Here is a 22,061-nt window from a genome sequence, read left to right on the forward strand (position 1 = left end):
TAAAATACTTTAGGAAAGCCACTTATCACTCTGTGAATGAGCTGTGAGGCGCCTCTTTTTTTTTTATTTCCATGGGTCTTGCCTATTTCAGAGATTTGGAAAATCAGAGAAACAACTTTTGTACATGGAAAGTTGACGGTAATGGCACGGAACAACTACTAAGCAAATTTAGTCTTCAGCGCCACATGAATAATTGGCCGATTCGGGCAAGATTAAAGTAGCAGAAAGGCTTTTGTAACGATTAAGTTACCTGACTCTCCATGTAAAACTAATCCCGCCCGAGTAGGGCTTTAGGAAGTTTGGAATTCCAAACGTTTTAGTCCTATCATATCATCTCATAGCAAATATGAGACTTAGGAAGACTTGAATATAATTATACGTAAGTAACGTGTCTGGAAGTTCCAGTAAGGTTGCTAAGCAATGCCAGCAAGAGCTAATTGATGTTCAACGAGCAAAGCCGCCCTCTGCCCTCCACCCTCCACCGATATGCAAATACAGTCGATAGATAAGGGATTTTGGAACCGTCCATTGTACCTCGTAGGGCACGCTATGAAAGAAATGCTGCATTTCTCGTTGTGTAATTCCTCAAAACATGTTTAACCACGTATAACGGTCATGATGAAGCCAATGTAATTTGAAGAAATAGGGAACCGGCGCATATTTAGCAGAGGTTAAAATACACTGGCTATCATTACCTCCCCCAGTGATTTATTGGTAAGTTCGGGATTTACAGTACAATAGTTTGAATGTTTTAGGCGCCTCTGTTGTCGCTATTCAGAGGTTTCTGCGTTATTAACTGTTTTATTCACTGCCCGTGATATTTTAAACAGAGTTCAGCTTTAGTGTAGTTTGCGAGATGCCCGTTATTGTGGAGAGGCGGCTCTTTCTGAGTAGAAATGTTATGGACTATTGTCATGTGAGTACTGCTAAAACTTGTCCAGTTAGCTTATTTTAATTTCACAGAGCGTACTTTTGAACTTAAACTCAGTCTTTTCTCTGAGGCACACAGTTTCTCGTGTCCACATTACACGAACAACCACCTGCTTCCTTCTGTAATACAATATGTATTAATATGTACGAATGTATCTAAACGTCAGGATAACACGTTACAAATGTTTGTGTTGAGTTCAGCAAGTGTTTATAAAAAGTGTATAAATCAGAATTATGACGACACTTGTTTTCTATCGCAAGCGATATTTAACGAATACATTTTTTTTATTTTTTACTTTTTGCATAAGCAGCTTTAGGGAACATAATATATGATTCTCATGTACACACAGGAAATATAATTGTTTAATTAATTAAATCTAATTATTTAATATTGAATACTCATATATTGAGTATTAATATTGAATACTCATATATTTAATATTGAATATACTCATAATCATTCATTATTTTATTTAATATGTAGAAAAAAAGGATTTGAGATATTTTTAAAATGTCACCAGCAGAGGGACCACCACACCAGTTTCACAATATAGCATCATAATCCGTCACAATCTGCAACACATCAATATATTATAGGATAGTTGTTAATTGTTTGGTTACTATGTATCTGAATTTTATTTTAGCTCATTTTCTTGTTCATTAGTCTTTGTTTTTACAGCAAACCGAAAAGAAATTTGAAAAAAAAAAAAAAAAATCTCATTCCATATCTACTTGTTTTACCCAAACCTGGATTAGATTTATGGTCTTTATGTAACACTCATCATGAGTCTATTATGCATCATCTGAAATGAGACTTTTTCACTGGAAACTTGGAATGAAAGCTGTCGTTCACTGATTTCAGTCTTTTTGAAGGGACGCAGACAGACAGCTAAAGCTGCTTATCTATAATGCAGAGGGAGTTCTGTCTGCTGCTGCTGTCTGCACACATTGTGCCTGTTCTGTCCAACAGCAGACCGCATATACGCTTCAGTATGTTTTCCGATGGCTCGTGAATGGTATACCTTACTTGATTGAACTGTAAATGCTTTAAAATTTAATCAATAGTGTCTATAAAAAGTATACACCCTTTTAGATTATTTACTTAAATAGAGGATTTTAGCTTCTGTCTTTTGTCCTCCTGTTTTGTTTTGGGGGGGTTTTCGATCCTTGCTGCACAGTAACATCACGCGGGTGAGATTTTGCCACCACCACACTACTCTGTAGAGGTTTTCCCAGTGTGTAATAATATGCAGTGTTTGGTTTGTGTCAGTGTATACTATCACAGCTCAGAGATTATTTTTTAGTGTCACAAGACTAGGTAATGTTCCTCCAAATTGTTGACTTTCACATGGCTCAAGGGGAAATCTAGCTGTGAATATCTTCTTGTCATCTTTCTGCACGTCAGATTTTTTTAAGGTTGCCTTGTGGCTCTTCCTGCAGCACAGTCACACTTTGGTCATGGCATGGTCAGTTTTGGAAGAAGGCCAGTTCTGAGCAGATTCACAGTTTGTTTTTTAGATGCAGTTATTTCCTTGTGTTGACCTTGACAAAAATCTATTTTTGTGGTCTTCAAGAAAACTTATTAGTGTCAAAGCAGTAGATGGATACTTGTGCATGTTTACATTATAAATTATAATTGAGAGGTTTTTCTCTTTTGATTTAATTTACAAAATTTACAAAAAATAAATACTGTTTTGGACTTTAAAGGGTCAGAATTTCTTTGTATCATTCCATTCTTCCAGTGTAATTTATTAATTCAAAGTTTTATAATATAAAAGTGTAGTTTTTTTTTTTTTTTTTGCTTTCCAAGTTCAAGTTTTATATACATTTTGCTTGAGAAGTGAAGATAATATCACAACTTAGTGGATTGCATCTTTAAATGTTCTATACTTTTTGTGACAGTATCTTTGCAAGGTTTTGTTAATTTTGTTCATTTTTTTTAATTAACAAAAAGTTATAAAGAACAGCATTTATTTAACTTAAATGTTGTAATATATTTATATGTTAAATAAATGCTGTTCCTTATAACTTTTTGTTAATTGAAAAATCAGTTTCCACAAAAATATGAAGCAGCACAAATGTTTTCAACATTGATAATAATCAGAAATGTTTCTTGAGCATCAAATCGGCATATTAGAATGAGTTCTGAAGCACCATGTGACACTGAAGACTGGAGTAATGATGCTTCAGTAATGAAAATTCAGCCTTGATCACAGGAATAAATTACATTTTAATATATAATCAAGTAAAAATCAGGTTCCACTTTATTTCGATGGTCCACTTTAGACATTCTACTAACTATAAGTAATTTTGCAACTACATTAGGGCTGTCAAACGATTAATCGCGATTAATCGCATACAAAATAAAATTTTGAGTTTGCATAATATATGTGTGAGTTCTGTGTGTAATTAATATGTATATATAAATACACACAAATTAATGTATATATTTAAGAGAAATATGTTATTTCTGTACAAAATATTTTTATTTATATATAATATAAATTATATACAAATATAAATAAATACATATACTTGTAAATATTTCTCAAATATATACATGAATGTGTTTGTATTTATTTATATATATATATATATATATATATATATATATATAATATATATATATATATATATATACATAATAATTACACACAGTACTCGCACATAAATTATGCAAACTCAAACTTTTATTTTGTATGCGATTAATCGCGATTAATCATTTGACAGCCCTAAACTACATGTCAACTAACTCTCACTGGAGTATTAGTAGAATGTGAGTATAATGTTAAGATATTAGGGTTCGGGTTAGAAGAATAAGTTGACAAAGTTACTTATAGTTATTGGAATGTCTGTTGGGGAGCATCAAAATAAAGTGTTGGCAGATATTAAGAACGGGAATCATAAGGCCATTCCTGACTGAAGAGAGGAGGAGCTGGGGATGGAGGAGGGTAATTTGCTCCTGAAAAATGCAATAGCTGCTGATAATACTGAGGAGCTTATATACAGATGCTGTGGTAGGCGTCATATTCCTATAGGTAGACATAAGTCACCTGGGAGTCAGCTGATGCGAGCTTGACTGACGTGACCTGCCAGAACTGACGCTAACGCTGGATTCTTGGTGAGCAGAAGAGATTTCTTTAAAAAAAAAAAGTCCTACCGACCCCAGACTTTTGAAAGGTGTTGTGAAGTACCAGTCAAAACCTACTCTTTCTTAAATTTTTGTACACTTTTGAAAAATGTGTTATCAGCAGAACTATGACTGATAGCACACATATATACACAAATGAACACAGATGTCTGCTGGATACATGTTGGTTGTTTTTCCTTACCTGTCCGGTCCAATTCATCCTTTTCATAAATGTCTTCTTGAATTTAATTTTTAGTTTTGTGAGGAAGTTCATACATACAGAGTTTAATTTATCTATAAAAGCTATTTTCAAGCAAAAGCCTTTAGATCAGAAGGTCTTTAAGATCAACAGAAAAATAAATTGCAAGTTTTTCCAAACTTTTTGGCTGCTCCTGTTTCAAGACAGTTCATAGTGAGTGAGTGTGAGATCTAGCTCTTTCCCAGTTTATATTTGAAAATCAACCCTCAATCAATGTCTATCTCATTAATGCCCCTCAGAAGAGGGCAGGAAACCAAGCTGAATTTGTTTCACACTTCAGGTCCTTTACTAGGTTAGCTTAGTCAGTCTGTTGTTGTGGTGTTGGACTGAGAGCTTGGAGACCTGCTCCTGTACAACGCAACAATATAAGCTCAGTTACAGTGAGAAATCAATTCTTTGACATCATTCTTCAGTAATCTGTTCTGGTTACCACAGAAAAAAAGAAATGAGGGCAGCTCATATGCCACACGTTAATCCTTTCATGGATAAGATTTGAGGCTGAGTTAGAAAGCCATCATAGATCATAAAACCGTTTATGACATTTAGTACTGCGCAATTTACTAATATAGTACTATTATAGTATGCCGTTCAATTCTGTATGGTGCTTAGATGCTCCAAACCCCATAATCCTTCTAAATTATATTTAAAGTGATGGAATCACTGCTAATCTACCAGTCCCGCTTGTCCTGCACGTTCAAAAGTATCTTGCAGGAAAAAAATCCCAATCCAAAAGCATTGTTGTACCAAAGGTGCTACTTGCCTTCCCTAAGCCACAAAAAGCTTTTAATATTAACCCAGATAGAGCTGTGTCATTTGATGAATTTAAATGGAATTTTAATTTAATACCTTAGCAGTAGACAGCTTCTCAGCTGCCCCGTTTTTTACGGCATGGCTGCTGTGGGTCGCTGTGGACAGTGGGATTTGCGCTGAATGTAGGCCAGCGGCATCAGTCTTACGTCAAAGGCAGACAGATGCATTGTGCTGAGGGGTGATTCGATTTGGCCCAGAGACACTGTGTTCACGGCAGAGGTGACAACATGAAGACGGTCCTCTCGCTGCACAGAAAATGGGCGCACACCATCAAGGCCATTCGCATCCTCCAGGGCATCGTAAGCGCGCTTTCAGTTCTCTCGCCTGTACATCTGTTAATGTCTTATACAGTTCGGGTGGAATGTAACTTTTTAGTTTGGTTTGTTTGTTTGTATTTGTTCATCTGGTACCATTTAATTTTTGCCAAATGGCTCTTCATCTACTGTCAACATAGGTTGTCGTTTAGACTTTAAATGTAATGGCATAGTATTTAGTAGGGGTGTAAAGTATGGCCAAGGTACTCTTTAGAGAAACTATGTTTTTTTTGTTTTTCTTATTTTATACTTTGATGTAGAATTTGCTTTGAGGTTGATAGCCAAGGTTTAGGAATGTGTTGAGAAGTTGTCTCCAAGTTTATCACACTGTAATTTGTGGTGGTTAAGAAAACGGATGGTGTTATAGTTTGTTTTCTGGGTAGATGTGTAAATGTAACAGGTGTTTCCAATTCAGAGAACCATTAGAATCAGTGGTTTACTGCAATTGACAGTGGTTAAACAATTAAGCAACTGTGTTGATTTACAAAAATGCTTTTAAGGTGCTTTCACATCTTCAGTGTGATATTGCTATGTTTATATTGATAGTTAACAGTGTGGACAGGTGGAACATGTTTCCAAACTTTTGGCCATGGTTGATTTTGTCCCCACCGCTTTACAAAATATTTCACAGCACAAAATATATCAAATTCTGTGGAATAATTTCATTTTTGAGCAGGATTTTTCATTTTGTCCATGTATGCTAAAAGAAGTGTTGGTCCAGTGCTGGAATTTAAGTTTGTTTGTGGTTGTTATCAGTGGTGAATGTGAAAGTCATTTTCTTCCCTGCACACAGCTCTCCGCACACACTCCACTCAGTTTCAATATTTTTTCCTAGTGATATCACCTAACGAAATGCAAATAAACTAGGGCTGTCACGATTCCTTTATTAAATTCGAGTACTCGATTTATAAAATAAAAAAATAAAAAATCATTGATTGCAATTTACTCGTGTTGAGTAACTGACAAAATACCGGAAGTGGCACATTCCACAGAGGAGAATCCATGAACCGCATTATTAGACTGTTTTGTAAGGCTGCACAATGTATTAAAACTATTTAAAAACTATACAATAGCATAGTACTATTGTTAATTCACAGAGGCTGCAACATTCACAATGTGCACCATTTCATCAGATTTGTAAGGTAAATCATTTATAAACCTATACATCAATGGGTTTTTAAATATGCAAACTGTTCATCACAATTTCAAAATAAGTTTAAACCCTCTCTCTGTGAGTTTGCTTGTTTTTTTGTCCACATATTCGTGTTCAAGTAATTTCAGTGGCTGTAGCATTTCTATCATAAAGAAGTGACCAAATATTATAGATTAGGTGAACATTTGAATTAAATGTCGTTTGGCCAATATTAAACAAGGATTTGATCTGCTGTAAAGTGTAACAACACCAGGCCCTCCTGCAGGCATTTGATTACTTGATTACTTGCTTTTGATACTTGAACCAAAGATCATTGCTTCATTGTTATATATATATATATATATATATGTGTGTGTGTGTATATATGTGTATATATGTCATTTCAAAGGCTATTGTTTGCTTAGGTCTGTTTTTATTAACACAAAAAATATCCAATTACTCGATTAATTGTCAAAATAATCAAACAATTAATCGATTACCAAAATAAATAATCATTAGTGACAGCCCTAAAACAAACGTTTCCCCACTTCCATTAATTTACTGACGTACAGATGCAATTTTGTGTTATTCAAATAAAAAGTAAATAAAAATTAGAATATAAATAAAATATTACTTAAACTTCCAATTTTCAATATTACTTAATATTACTTCAGAAATCCTTTGCTTCCAAACTAAAAACATTACCACTAGACCAATGATTGGTGTTCAGTCCCACTGACCTAAAAATGCTAAAGATCATTTGAGCACTTGAATTGGTCAGCAATGAGAATATCAATGACACAGTAAATTTTTGAAGTTGTTGTTTTATTGAATTCTAGCCTTATCAAAATGGTAAAAGATCATGTTAAATTATTTGTGAAAAACCTCAAAACATTAATGAGCTAAGCTTTTGGTAATTTGGCGTCTGCCACTTCTTAAAACAAAGCAATACTCATCAAAATTGCATGATCAATGAGGTGCAAGCATGTATTATGAAGACAAGTGTGTGATTGCTTTAGAGGTGTTGCAGTATTTAATTTGATTTAACTTGTGCAATGATACCGTATTAGATTATAGCATGAGGAAAAAAAACATTTATACATTTATAAATGTTGAAATCATTTATACATGAAATGCTAAAAGGCATCAGTTGTGCCAGTTGTGGATTGTGAGTTGAGAGTTATTTAGGGCAATACTGGGATTCATATTTGGCTGAGGAGATTAAAGAGCAACAATCATAATCACCCAGTGTGCGCACGGCTGGATGAAGAGGTAACTAGAGGCGCTTGATGGCGCAGGTCGTCACATGGTTGTCAGACTGATACTAAAGGCCATGTTTATAGTGTTTAACTCAATGGCCAGGTTCCCTTTTAAAATAATTACTTTCAAATAATGTATTATTTTAAAGAGGTCATGCCATACATTTTTTTTAATCATTTCCCAGCAGTCCTCATGTAGCTCAATGATAGTCAGTTTTTCTTAATGATTTTTTTTTTCTTGCAGATCTCTTAATTTCTGTTTTTCCCTGATTTCAGACCCTCTGTTCAGTCAGTTCACTGAGTGTTCAGATTACCTCGTGTAGTTGCATTGGAAGAGAAGCACTCATATAGTTTTTCACTGTGGCAGCACCACGCTGCAGATTTTGCTCAGTAGATCACGGATATCTGCTGTAACTTGACTCTGTCCATCACTGTCCTACATGTAATACTGTTCATACCGTTTCAGAACCCAGTCATGGAGGAGACGGTGTGGGAGCAGTACACTGTGACCCTACAGAGGGTGAGTACCTGACCCTACAGGGCGTTTTTCTGGAGAGCAACAAAGTTCTAATTGTTCCTGATTACTAGCTTCTAGCCTTTTGGTTTCTCACTGAAAAGCTTTGCATTCTGGTGTAGTTATAGGAGCTTTTTATTGCTTAAATGTCAAGTGTGTAGTTTCTGCAGCTCTAGCATTTCTATTGTGTAATCAGATAGACTGCCATACATCCACTGCTGCAGAAAACACATTGCATCATCGTCCTGGTGAACTGAATTGCACATATCCTTGTTTTTAATATAACTGTTGTATAAATGTAATTCCAGGGTATCTTATTAAATAGTTATTGCTGCCTGGTTTCTAGGAATAGAAGCAATGAAATTTTAAATAGACTCTTTGCCTTGATAAAGGACTCCAAGATGGGCTTTGGCATTGCTGTGTCTGGAGGACGGGACAACCCAAACGAAGAAAGTGGAGAAATGTCAATTGTCGTATCTGATGTGCTGCAAGGGGGTCCTGCAGATGGCTTGTTATTGTAAGCTATACATATTAAAAGCATCCCAACATTTGATAAGATTTGTAATCCTTAAAGGGCTTTTCACACTGTGCTTAACCCTGGGTTATCGTCATTCTAAATCCTGCTTTTAATCCCAGGTAAATAACATTTCACACCTGTAATTTAGAAGTGTGGTAAGCACTGCTTTTTACCCAGGGTTATGAAACCCTGTTCTAGAGCAGGATTAGAGCCGCTTTTACGCTCTTATCCATTTGAAAATGTCAAATGGTGACAGAAAACACGTCAACTGGAAGGAAGAGACGGTTTCATTCTTACCTTTTATAGTCCAAAAAGTCCATTCAGTATAAACGTGATAGTACAGTCGGCAATATATAATACGAGGATGAGCTTTATGCAAATATATTGCGTTCAGCATTCGTCCAATCAATGACAATGACACCACAAATATGCAAATAAGGATGTTAACCCAGAGTTTAGGAATGAACAGTGAAATGGCAGTTTATAAATACCCAGGATTAATTGTTAACGTCAGACAAATTTTGAGCCGTGTGAAATGTGAAGCAAGATAACCCAGTGTTCCGTTTACCCTGGGTTTAGAATGACCCAAGGCTAACTGGTTCACGTGTGAAAGGCCCTGGAGTGTTAATTAAAGTGAAAAAGCATTTTTGTAGTAATGCCAATTAAAATTCTCTACCAGTTTCGATACCACAGTGAAAACGAATATGCTAATGAACTCACTATATTTATTTGAAAAGTTGTAAAAAATATATATAAATAATATATTGATATAATTATGAATACATACATATATTACATATCGTATTATAGAATTTTTAAAAATTAATAACAAATTACAGCAATGGCACGTGTCCTTAAAATATTTCTCAATTTTCAAAAATATTTTCAGTATTCTTATTCAAGTAAACAGTCAGTAATAAAGAGGCAAGAAACTATAAGCAATAGACAAATAAACTCAGAAATACAAATATAGTATTTTTATTTTTTTGTCTACCAACAATTATTCAAATTTCAATTCATGATTCAGTTTTTAATATTGACTTAAATGTCAGCACCGAAGTGCTGATACTTGTTGGATTTGAACACAGAACGTGTTTTTCTACTCCAATGCCCTACTTTTCCATTGTTTTTCTATGTAAACACGTGATAGAAGGATGTGTATGACCGTTACGCTTGCGTCTCGCGTCTTTTGAAGCACCTCGCACATGATGCTGTGTCAAAAGAATTTCAACTTTTACACTCAGCGCCGCTTATCAATGTCAGTTCAAAAACAATGGACCAATCAGAAGAACTCGGAGGCAGGGCAAGCGTTGCGAGCTTCTGTTTACAGTAGCAAGTTGGTGTGGCAACTGTTTTATTTGTTTGTTATTGCATCACGTCTCAAGTGCATCTCGTGAGAGACCCTCGAGAGACCCTCGTGTTCTTTGCTGTGCTTTTTTTAAAAACCATTCCGGAGCGCTGTGTCTTGCGTTTTTAGACGCAAAGACACGGTATGTGTGAACGAGCATTATAAGAGCGTTGACTAATAGTATTTCATGATGATGTACAGCGAAAATGACAGAGTGATCCAGGTCAATGCTGTGCCCATGGACGGTGTCCCACACTCCTTTGCAGTGCAGACTCTCCGCAAATGTGGCAAAGTAGCCAAAATCGTGAGTGAAACATTTTTATTTGTCATTTTGATTGTAGTAAAGATCAAGCACTTTTTTGTAGACGGCTGAATCCAAGATTTAATGAATGAGCAATTAATTTTTGTTCCCACCCTTCATCAGACGGTAAAGAGATCTAGAAAAATTCCCGTCAACGTGCTTAAACGTGCCCCATCTCCAGATGACCGCGTTTTCAGTGGCGACTACAACGATGACTACGACTACGACCAGGACCGGCGTAGCATCTACAGCGGACGGAGCTACCCTGATCGTGATGCCAGCTTGGAGCGGGAGCGTGGCTATCCTGACGAGCGGGAGCGTGGCTATGAGCGCAGTCGCGGGAGGAGCATGGAGCGAGGTGTGAGCCCCGACAGACAGTACAGAAGAGACGGCAGCCGCGGGCGAATCCTGGACCACGAGCGCAGTCCCGATCGGCATCACCGAAGTGACCACAACCTGGATCGCGACCATAGTCCAGACCGACGTTACCGAAGCGACCGCACGCTGGACCGCAACTACAGTCCAGATCGACGCTATCGCAGCGAACACACCCTGGACAGAGAACGAAGTCCAGACAGACGATACCGCAGTGACCGTACACTGGACAGATCCCATAGTCCAGATACTCAGCACAGGCCAGAACCTGCTCGTGGCTACAGCAGAGAGAATTTAGCCAGTGACCATGAGCGCAGGAGGTACGATCACCGCCAGGACGAACCCATGAAGAGGAGTAACAGTCGAGACCAGCTGGATATCTTGCCCATACCACGACAAGAACCCTTGGAGAAGCCGCTCAGTGTGACTCTTCTAAAGAACCGCCCCAATGATGGTAGATATGCACAGTCTTCATTTATATGTTTGTTTTCCAGTTTTAACCTGCAGCTCAACCTCTAACATTTTCCCATGTTTGTCCAGAATACGGCCTCCGTCTTGGCAGTCAGTTGTTCATCAAAGAGATGACAAGCACAGGTCTGGCATCCAAAGAAGGCAAACTACAAGAAGGCGACATTATTCTGAAAGTAAGTCTCTTGAACAGCCACTCAGAATGCCTTAGCGAGGCAAGTTTATTCATATAGCACATTTCATACACAATGGTAAACCAAAGTGCTTTACATAGAAAAGGAGTTAAAATCGGAGCTTCGGTTCGTGACACACTAGTAGCAACTTCCCGGCTTACTAGTGCTTTTCCTACCCCTTCTGCTTCTGTTGGCTTCCAGTGTCTTTCCAAACCCTTAAAGGGTTAGTTCACCCAAAAATGATATTTCTGTCATTAATTACTCACCCTCATGTCCTTCCACACCTGTAAGACCTTCGTTAATCTTCGGAACACACATTAAGGTATTTTTGATGAAATCTGAGAGGTATATGACTCTTCAATAGTTAGCCATTTAACCACCACTTTCAAGGTCCAGAAAGGTACTAAATGGCTTTCTGTGTCATTCTCATTCACTGTTTACGTTCAGCGCTTCCAGGCTCTACATCAGAACGGCGACTCATTATTGGCCAGCTCCCGCATCAGCATCACACGAATGCGTCATGCCGCTCACATGAACAGTCTCCGCCAATAATGATTCGCCGTTCAGACGTAGAACCTGGAAACGCTGAACGTAAACAGCGTATGAGAATGACACGGAAGAGTAGGTAATTAATTTTTATTTCTATAGCACCTTTCTAGAGCAAGTGTCACAAGGTGCTTTGCATCCAAAATATAAAAGAGAAATCAAAAAATACGAATAACAGACATTATAGGGTTAGTTCACCCAAAAATGAGAATTCTGTCATTTATTACTCACCCTCATGTCGTTCCACACCCGTAAGACCTTCGTTCATCTTCAGAACACAAATTAAGATATTTTTGTTGAAATCCAATAGCTCAGTGAGGCCTCCATAGGGAGCAATGACACTTCCTTTCTCAAGATCCATAAAGGTACTAAAAACATATTTAAATCGGTTCATGTAAGTACAGTGATTCAATATTAATATTATAAAGCGACTAGAAAAGCGCCAAAAAAAAACAAAATAACGACTTATCTAGTGATGGCTGATTTCAAAACACTGCTTCAGGAAGATTCGGAGCACAATGAATCAGTGTATCGAATCTGCTGTTCGGAGCGCCGAAGTCACGTGATTTCAGCCATTGGCAGTTTGACACGCGATACGAATCATGATTCGATACACTGATTCATTTGTGCTCCGAATCTTACTGAAGCAGTGTTTTGAAATCAGCCATCACTAAATAAGTCGTTATTTAGTTTTTTTTGGCGCTCCAAAAATATTCTCTTCGCTTTATAATTTTAATATTGAACCACTGTACTCACATGAACTGATTTAAATATGTTTTTAGTACCTTTATGGATCTTGAGAGAGGAAATGTCATTGCTCCCTATGAAGGCCTCACGGAGCCATCGGATTTCAACTAAAATATCTTAATTTGTGTTCCGAAGATTAATGAAGGTCTTACGGGTGTGGAACGGCATGAGGGTAAGTAATAAATGACATTATTTTCATGTTTGGGTGAACTAACCTTTTAAAAAAAACAGTCAAAAGAAAAAAAATACATGTTGCATAATTTAGACAAAAACAAGTTTAAACAACTTCCGGGCTTATTAGTGTCTTTCACCCACAACACCTTAGCAACTGCACAACAAACTATTCAGGAAAAATGTAGCAACCACATGGCATTACTCCTGAATTGTGTTAATGTGTTTCAAGTGTGGGTATCTGAAGGTCGGAGTAATAGGCTTGCGAAAGGTCTTTACAATTGGTTGTGAAAGCTGTCTGTTAGGGTGTTGGTGTAGGGTTAGGGGTAAGTTAAGTTCTGTTTTAGCATTGTGTACCTTTCGACACATCCATTACAGCCTGCAGCCTTGTCTCGTGTTTTGCTCTAAAGCATGTACTACTCATTTTCTTCAGAAAATGTAAAAAAAATAAATGAAAAATAACACACTACTATCCAAAAGTTTGAAATAATTATTTTTTTTTGTGTGTGTGTGTGTCAGATTAATGGTACGGTCACAGAGAATCTGTCTCTGAGCGATGCTGGAAAGCTGATTGAGAAGTCTCGTGGGAAGCTGCAGCTGATGGTGCAGAGGGATCGCAGTCAGGTTCTCATCCGAATCCCACCCATGGCAGACAGTGACTCGGAAATGGATGGTTAGTGGCTCTACATACCCTAACAAAACCGCATTAGCAGTTAATCAATCACAACATTTCTGATTGAATTAAAGCCCTCTAAAATGGCTTGATGAGCAGTTTTCACTTTGCCACTGATGTATTTCCTATTAAAACAGAAAGTTGGGTTGGGACATATATCAAAGGGCCAGTAGCCTTTACTTCAAAGCCATGAATGATGATTTGCTTTTTGTTGTTGCTGTTGGTGTAAAGTGGTATTAGGGGGATGTGTGTATGTGTGTATGGCCCTGTTCATTTTTATGGATGTAAGAAAGTCATAATTATTTTTTGGTGATTCAAAGGTCTACAAGGGCTGCTGATACAGTCATAAAAATGGTCATATTTTTCTCACTGTATTGAATCAATACTTAAGATCCTTGCATATTTAATAAACAATCATTCATATTAATTATTGTTTGATTAAATATTTCTTGTATTTATATAATTACCTTGTGATATGTATGATGTTGTGAGGTATTTGGCAATACCCAGCCCTAATCTCTAAGAGACCTCTGACCTCTCGACTGTTTTTGAACTGCTGTACTGACACTGGATTGGAGAGAAAGGCTTTTGGCTTTAGGAGGATTACATAAACTCTACACATAATCCAAAGCTTATGAAAAATGTCTTTTTATCAACTCCAAGCGAGACTCGTCCCCTGTTTTGGAAGTTGTTTATTCATATTTTTCTCAAAAATCCTCCGTATTGGTTTTTAGATCAAATAATGTAAGAACGAAAGAAAGCAAATCTGTTTTTAATTATAAACCTGTTTTCTTTTGCTCAGGGTTAGGGATTTGAACCTTTATCCCTAAATATAAGTGGGACGTGTATAACCCATCATGCCCCATTTTCCTGAAGCATGTGGCTTGTTCCAGTGTGATGATGACATCTACTGTATGTTGCAGATATCTCGGAGATTGAGTCGTACCGCTCATATTCTCCTCAGGAAGATCGGCGGAGCCATCACTCAGACCTCTCATCACACTCCTCTAATGAGAGGCTACAAGAAAAAAGCAGGTAATACACTACCATACTCTAAGAATTAATTGACCTGTTATTAATATGACCTGTTATTGTTTGCAAACATTAGAGTAAATAGTAACACTTTACAATATGTTTCCACTTGTTAAACATGAACTTACAATGAAAATACTATTACAGCATTTATTATTCTTAGTTCATGTTAATTTCAAAATAATTACTAATACATTATTAAAATGAAAAGTTGTATTTCTTCATATTATTAAATTGGCCTGAGCTAACATGACTACTAACAATGAACAGTTTGCAAAGATTAATAAATACTGTAACAAATGTATTGCTTATTGTTATTTAAAGTTTGTTAATGCATTAACTAGCCATAGAACCTTATTGTAAAGTGTTACAGAGCGACTTAATTACCTGTGAGTAACTAGCTTGCCAAGTTACAAGTTGATATTTAAACTACAGTCAAGCTACCCTTTAGAACAAATAGCTATGCAATAAATTACCTACATTAGCTAAATTAATATGTTCGAGTGTGATAACTTTCATATGAAATGATTTGGTTTATAATTAGAGCATAAAAACAATGAGGACTCGATTGATGGTATACCTAATATACACCTAATAAAATTATAAAACAATATAATTTATGATAAAACTTTCTGTCATTAATTACTCACCCTCATGTCATTCCAAACCCGTAAGACTTTCGTTCATCTTCGGAGTACAAATGAAAATCTTTTTGATGACAGAATGTCAGATTTTCTTCCATTGACTGCTTTTGTTGCTACCACTTTGACGCATCAAAAAGAGATTGTAAAACTAATCCATATGAATCGAGCAGTTTAGTCCAAATTTTCTGAAGAGAATCGTTTGCTTATGATGAAAAGATTTAATTTAGGCATTTACACGCATGTAAACATTGATCAGCGAACATAAGCAGAAGCTCAACCTGACTTAAATAACGCACAAGAACAAACCTCTTCCAGAAGCTCAAACGTGCTGCGTAACACATGAGAATTAACCTCATAATGAATCTCATTGGTTACGCAGCACGTTTGAGCTTCTGGAAGAGGTTTGTTCTTGTGCGTTAGTTCTATGAGTGCTTGAAGGCTTTTTACAGTTCAGGGTCGTTACTGGTTTTCTGTCTTTTGTTGGTAGAGATGAGCCTCCTAGCAGACTGGCTAAAATGGGAGCGATGCCGACTCCATTCAGAGCAGCGCCAGCGGAGCTGCCACCTCCACCTGTAGAGAAAGATGAGCCTCGCAGTGAGTCTCCAGGTACCACGTTTCCTCCAGACTGCAGTCATTCATTAGAAATTGAATTATTTAATGCAATCTTCCATCTCATAATTCTGGTTATTTTCACCATGTAGAATCAGAAGACTAGAGCAGGGGTGAACAATCCTTCTCCTGCACTGTCCTGCAGAGTTCAGCTCTAACATAGGGGTGGGCGATATGACTAAAATCTTAGAGTAATTTTATTTCACGATAACGATAAATATCACAATATAGTTATTTTTACATTAAATAAGTTTTATTTGATATCAGAATTTTTTATACCTTTTGAAATTTCATAATTCTTGTCAACAATTTTAATATCACAGAAAACTAATACTAGCCTAAGTAAAAAAAATAAAATAAAAAAAACTCTAGCTTATTGAAGTAAACAGTGATAAAAGAACAAGAACAAAGAAACCAATTACAAGCTATAGGACAACAAACTACAATAGAACAAAGACACAAATTAAATAGACCTACCTGAAAAACTCCAAGCACTAGAAATAAGAAATACTACATAAATTGTATAAAGAAATCAAATGTATAAAAAAAAATGCATAGTCTTTACTGTGTAAATGAAATGTACTTTTATTCTTATTAATGTTATAAAAGTGAATCAGTTAAGAGCACTGAGAGATTTTCTCTTTTGTTGTTTAACAGTAATGACAGATGACAAAAGGTTTATTAGGCTGCTGTCACTTTAAGACCGAATGCCCTGATCTAATATACTGTTCACTTAAAGGTGCTAAAGAGGATCTTTTCATCGACTGAGAAACCAAAGACTGTTAGTGAGTTTTTGAAATGAGCGCATGCGTAAGAACAACCCCACTCCTTCACAGCTCATTTCGAGGGAACGCCTCCCAAAACTCGTGCACGAGTATTGGAACACGAGTGTTTACCACCGGCATTCACTGTGTCGTGTTAGTGGATTCATTATGTCGGACTCACCGCAGGTAACTCATAATCTGCATTTGTTACTCCTGTCTCCTGACAAAAACATTGCATGCGGTGCCTGTGAAGTGTGGAAAGTTACTGGAGCGCGCAGCCGCGCACGTCTCGCACAAGGTACGTCATGGCAGTGATTGACAAGCCAGAGGGCCAATCGTTTATGCGATCATTATTGGCTGATGTTTTTAAGGCCCTACCTCGTGCACAGATGATGTATATTAATATTATTCCTTTCACTGCACCTAATAAATAGTCTTTTATCAGTTAGTAAAGACAGTTTCAAGTAATATTGCAAAAATGTATAAAACAAAACATCCTCTTTAGCACCTTTAAGACATAATTGACTGTGTTTATGAGGATACTTATAAAGATGGGCATTTTGAGACACATGTATGTGTATTTGACCATTCAAGCTCAATAAGGCAGCAAAAAGAACTCAAATCAGTACTCACACACTCTATGAGCAGCAGCTTTATGTGTGCGCTTCTCTCAGACTAATGGCACTCAGAAACAGTATCTCAGACAGCGCGCGTTCATACTGAAATGAGTTCTCTTTTATTTCTTATTGCGCTTTCACCACAATGCTTAACAACACATGCACATGATAGGATTTTGTGACCATGCAGCACAGCAATATTGCGTGAGCATAACCGCGTTAGTCCAAAATCTCTACAAATTTCTACTGGTTAATCGGGTCTACCGGTACATCACCCACCCTTACTTCAACCCCAATTTAACACACCTGAACAGCTAATTTACTAAGCATACTAGAATCTTCCAGGCAGGTGTGTTGAGGCAAGTCTTAAAATCTGCAGGACAGTGGCCCTCAGGACAGACACCCCTGGACTAAAAGAAACAATGATGAGAATGTGTTGTTTTTTTTTATACAGTTCCTGTGGTAAATGCTGCTCCAAAAAGTGTTCCGGTAAAAGCCAAAACTCTACCAAAAGTTCCCTTGCGGCCCAGTCTGGAGGACCAGGAAATTTACGGGTTTGTACTACATTGATTCTTGGTTTTTGAATAGAGAATTTGAGCTAAATCTAAAAGCTGTTTATTTAATTCTGCTTATAATGAAAACATGTTTGATAAAGGCATTTGGTAACACTTTACAATAAGATTTCATTAGTTAAGTACTTTAGTTAACATGAACTAAGAATTAACAATTCTTCTAAAGAATTAATTAATTTTATTTTGTTAATTTCAACATTTACTTATACATTATTAAAATTAAATGTTGTATTTGTTAACATTAGTTAATGCACTGTAATAAATGTATTGCTCATTGTTAGTTTATGTTAGTTCATACATTAACTAATGTTAACAAATGAGACAAATGAATTTTAAAGTGCTACCAGGGATTTTGAAGATTGGCATGCAGTTTACTAAAAATCAAAAACTCGGTAGCCATTTTTGCCTTAATTTTTTGCATTTTTGCACTCCTGACATAAAGATGCCCTTTCCTCATGTGCTTGGATCCTGATTATTACCACTTACATATATTTTTAGACAACTTTGTAATTCTAACGAAAAATATCCCACAGCCCCAACACAGTGATGGTGCGCTTTCAGAAGGGTGACAGTGTTGGCCTGCGTCTTGCTGGAGGAAACGATGTGGGTATTTTTATCGCTGGCGTTCAGGAGGACAGCCCTGCTGAGGTGGAAGGACTCCGCACTGGAGACCAGATTGTGAAGGTGCAACATCACTGGCTCTACGTTTTAAGATTTCGTGCCTTTATGTGTTACACATTTTGTCTACATTATCGACTGATTATTTTTCTTTCCCTGCAGGTAAATAATATGGATTTCAGAGGAATGGTCCGGGAAGATGCAGTTCTGTTTTTGCTGGAGATTCCCAAAGGAGAAGATGTGACCATCTTGGCTCAAAGCAAACCTGATGGTACTTCAAAACACCCCTCTGCAGTCAATACAGTATACAGTTTATATATACAGTCAAACCAAAATTTATTCAGACACCTTGAACATTTCATTCATTATTACAGTTTATTCACTATAGTTTAAAAAAATGGTAATAGAATATGACAAGATCTGAGTTAAACTGTGTCAGAAAAAAATTAATATGAATTATGTTAGGTAACACTTAAGCAAAACATGGTCAGGTCAAAGTGTCTGAATAATTTTTGGTCCCAAATGTTTATCAAATGTTACTGGTAGTCCCATGTATGAAGAAGTTTTGGGTATAATATGTCACAGTTTATTTTATTTTGCTATCCTCACTTACATAAATGAACTATAGTATCCTGCACCCGCTAGTAAAAAAAATTATATCTAGTGTCTGAATATTTTTTTGTATTTACACATTAATACGATTTGTTTTTTCTTCATCCTTTTAGGTAGTTACACTACTGTGAACAGTAGTGTAAAACAAAAAGCAACTGTGCAAATTTAGAACCCATCCCAACCCATCCCTCCCCCTAGTAGACTTAATTAATAGAATTAATAAATAAATACATAAAGTAAAATAAATAATAATAATAAAAATAAATTAAGTAATATTAATACATAAAATACAATAAAATAATATTTACAAAGATTAGAGTCAAATAAACTTTAAAATGAACTTAAAGAGTTGTGAGAAAATGGGATGTGTGTCAGATGCTCATCATGTGCGGCAGGTCTTAAAGTGACAGCAGCCTAATAAACCTGCTGCTGTCTATGTCATTAATGTTTATCAAAGAATAAAAGACAAAGAAAATCACTCACTGCTCTTAACTGAATAACTTTTGTAGCTTTAATAAAAATTTATCTATATTTAGTTTATAAATTATGCAGTGAAAACTGTGAAGTGTATGATAACTATTAAATTTCTGGATATTACCTTATAAACAAACAAATATTTAAAATATACTGTCTTTTCTACATTAATTTAGAGATTAAATGTGGAATTATTACAATATAAAAATGTATTAACTTTAATGTTGGGTTTTTATAAATGTGCAAATAATTAGTTTATATATATATATATATATAATCAATTGACAGCACTAACATGTATACATTCTATTTCTTATGATTTTGAAAGAAGTCAATTAAAATAGTTTAAAATAGAAAAGTTATTTTAATGTAATTTATTCCTGTGATGCAAAGCTGAATTTTCAGCATCATTACTCCAGTCTTCAGTGTCACATGATCCTTCAGAAATCATTCTGATATGCTGATTTGCTGCTCAAGAAACATTTCTGATTATTATCAATAAAAACAGTCATGCTGCTTCATATTTTAATATTTTGTGCTGTTTAAACTGTGATGCAGTACCACTGAGAAGTTTAAGGTAAGTAAGAATGCATTTTATTGATCAAAAGATAATAAAGACTTGTTACAAAAAAAGTTAAATTTTAAATAAATGCTGCTTTTTTAACTTTCTATTCATCAAAAAATACTGAAAAAAAATGATCATGGATTCTACAAAAATTTGAAGCAGCACAACTGTTTTCAGCATTGATAAATGTTTCTTGAGCATCAGATCAGCATATTAGAATGATTTCTGAAGGATCATGTGACACTGAAGACTGGAGTAATGATGGAAAAATTCAGCTTTGATCACAGGAATAAATTACATTTTAATTTATATTCACATAGAAAAATCTGATTTTAAATTGTAATCAGATATATTTGTTTGTCTATTGTAGTTCTGTGCAATAAAAGTGGTGTGAATAACTCTCATTGGTTTTTAGTATATAAAGACATCCTGGCGTCTGGACGAGGGGATAACTTCTTCATTAGAACTCATTTTGAGTATGAGAAAGAGCTTCCTCAGAGCTTGACCTTCTCCAGAGGAGAGATATTTAAAGTGGTGGACACCCTGTATGATGGAAAGCTGGGTAACTGGCTCGCCATCCGCACGGACAAAGACAATCAGCTCTTGGAGAAAGGCATCATACCCAGCAAGAGCAGGTGAGATCACGTGAACATAATTATTGTCTTCACTGTTTTGCTTAGATTATTGTATTTCTTTAGTATTTAGTAGAAGGACAACTTTTCTTGAAGTTAACATGAAATCAAAACTGACCCCTGAAATGACATTTGCTATTTGCTGGCATCACCTAGTCTGAGTTGACTTTAAAAGCACATTATTTCTTAGGTGTTTGTGTGATCATTTTATTTATCAGAGCGGAGCAGATGGCAAATGTTCAGAATGCACAGAAAGGTGCTGGCAATGACAGAGGAGATTTCTGGAGGCTGAGAGGTCAAAGAGCAGCCAAGAAAAAAGATCTTCGCAAGAGCAGAGAGGATCTCAGTGCCACACCAGTCACTACACGCTTCCCAGCCTACGAGAGAGTGGTGCTACGCGAAGGTACACCCAGCATGCATTACTTTACCTAACGTTTTAGTTTAAAAATATATTTCAGTGTGGTTTTGTGCTTCATTTGAAATAGAAAAATAAAAATTAATGAAATAAAAAAAAAAAAAAAAATCTTTTAATTCTGAATTAAATAATTTTTTTTTAATTTATATTTTACAGGAGGATTTACCTAATATTCTTTTTATTAAATTATACATACTTAATATATAAATAATTTAGTACTTTTAAATTTTTTTTCAAATGTATTTTATGCATAGAATATGGTAACACTTTACCTAAAGCCTTTATATAGAATGCATTATAAAAGTATTTTTAAAATATTTATGCCTTGTAATGCACCTTATAATGCATTGTTTGGTCTCATGAATAATTGTAACCACAGTTATAATCAGTGGTGTATAAAGTACTCGAAAACCATACTTGAGTAAAAGTATAGATATCTTACCAGAAAAATGACTTTGGTAGAAGTCACTGTTTAGAATGTTACTTAAGTTAAAGTTTTAAAGTATATGATATTTTGTGTACTTATGTACGAAAAGTATTTTTTATATATTAAACATACTTAAGTATTGAAAGTAAAAGTACAAGTAAATGTAAAATACAAAAGGAACAAAAAAATATTATTGTTCTATGCACAGTTTGAGCAGCAAGATTGTGTTCAGTTTTAACTGTTTCTTACATTTTCTTTCTTTGAATTAAAAAAATGGCTAGATGTTTATTGTAATTTTTAAATATAAAAAATACTAATATGTTAATTATACATTGATCGTTCATGTTAATTCATAGTGCATTATAACTAATGTAAGAGACGACTTTAAAATGCTAGTTAAAATTAAAAATGAA

The 22,061-nt window shown here is 35.6% G+C and overlaps 1 protein-coding gene across 3 annotated transcripts in view; it reads left to right on the forward strand.

Annotated features, from left to right (window-relative positions):
• The window catches only part of tjp2a (tight junction protein 2a (zona occludens 2)), a 41,907-nt gene that overhangs the window by 12,678 nt on the left and 7,168 nt on the right, over positions 1 to 22,061 (forward strand). For 2 of the 3 annotated variants that reach the window (XM_048174789.1, XM_048174805.1), the window contains 13 exons: positions 8,301 to 8,354; positions 8,741 to 8,865; positions 10,415 to 10,517; positions 10,638 to 11,343; positions 11,430 to 11,533; positions 13,514 to 13,667; positions 14,591 to 14,702; positions 15,831 to 15,949; positions 17,788 to 17,887; positions 18,439 to 18,589; positions 18,686 to 18,794; positions 20,590 to 20,809; positions 21,025 to 21,209. In XM_048174789.1, the coding sequence (XP_048030746.1) occupies positions 8,310 to 8,354; positions 8,741 to 8,865; positions 10,415 to 10,517; positions 10,638 to 11,343; positions 11,430 to 11,533; positions 13,514 to 13,667; positions 14,591 to 14,702; positions 15,831 to 15,949; positions 17,788 to 17,887; positions 18,439 to 18,589; positions 18,686 to 18,794; positions 20,590 to 20,809; positions 21,025 to 21,209 (2,233 nt within the window). In that variant the 5' untranslated portion in view covers positions 8,301 to 8,309. Of the gene's footprint in view, positions 1 to 818; positions 917 to 8,300; positions 8,355 to 8,740; positions 8,866 to 10,414; positions 10,518 to 10,637; positions 11,344 to 11,429; positions 11,534 to 13,513; positions 13,668 to 14,590; positions 14,703 to 15,830; positions 15,950 to 17,787; positions 17,888 to 18,438; positions 18,590 to 18,685; positions 18,795 to 20,589; positions 20,810 to 21,024; positions 21,210 to 22,061 lie in introns of those variants that run through there. The other variant, XM_048174797.1, reaches the window with a different exon arrangement.

This window comes from Megalobrama amblycephala, linkage group LG2 (genome assembly GCF_018812025.1).
Source record: "Megalobrama amblycephala isolate DHTTF-2021 linkage group LG2, ASM1881202v1, whole genome shotgun sequence".
Taxonomy (NCBI): Eukaryota; Metazoa; Chordata; class Actinopteri; order Cypriniformes; family Xenocyprididae; genus Megalobrama; species Megalobrama amblycephala.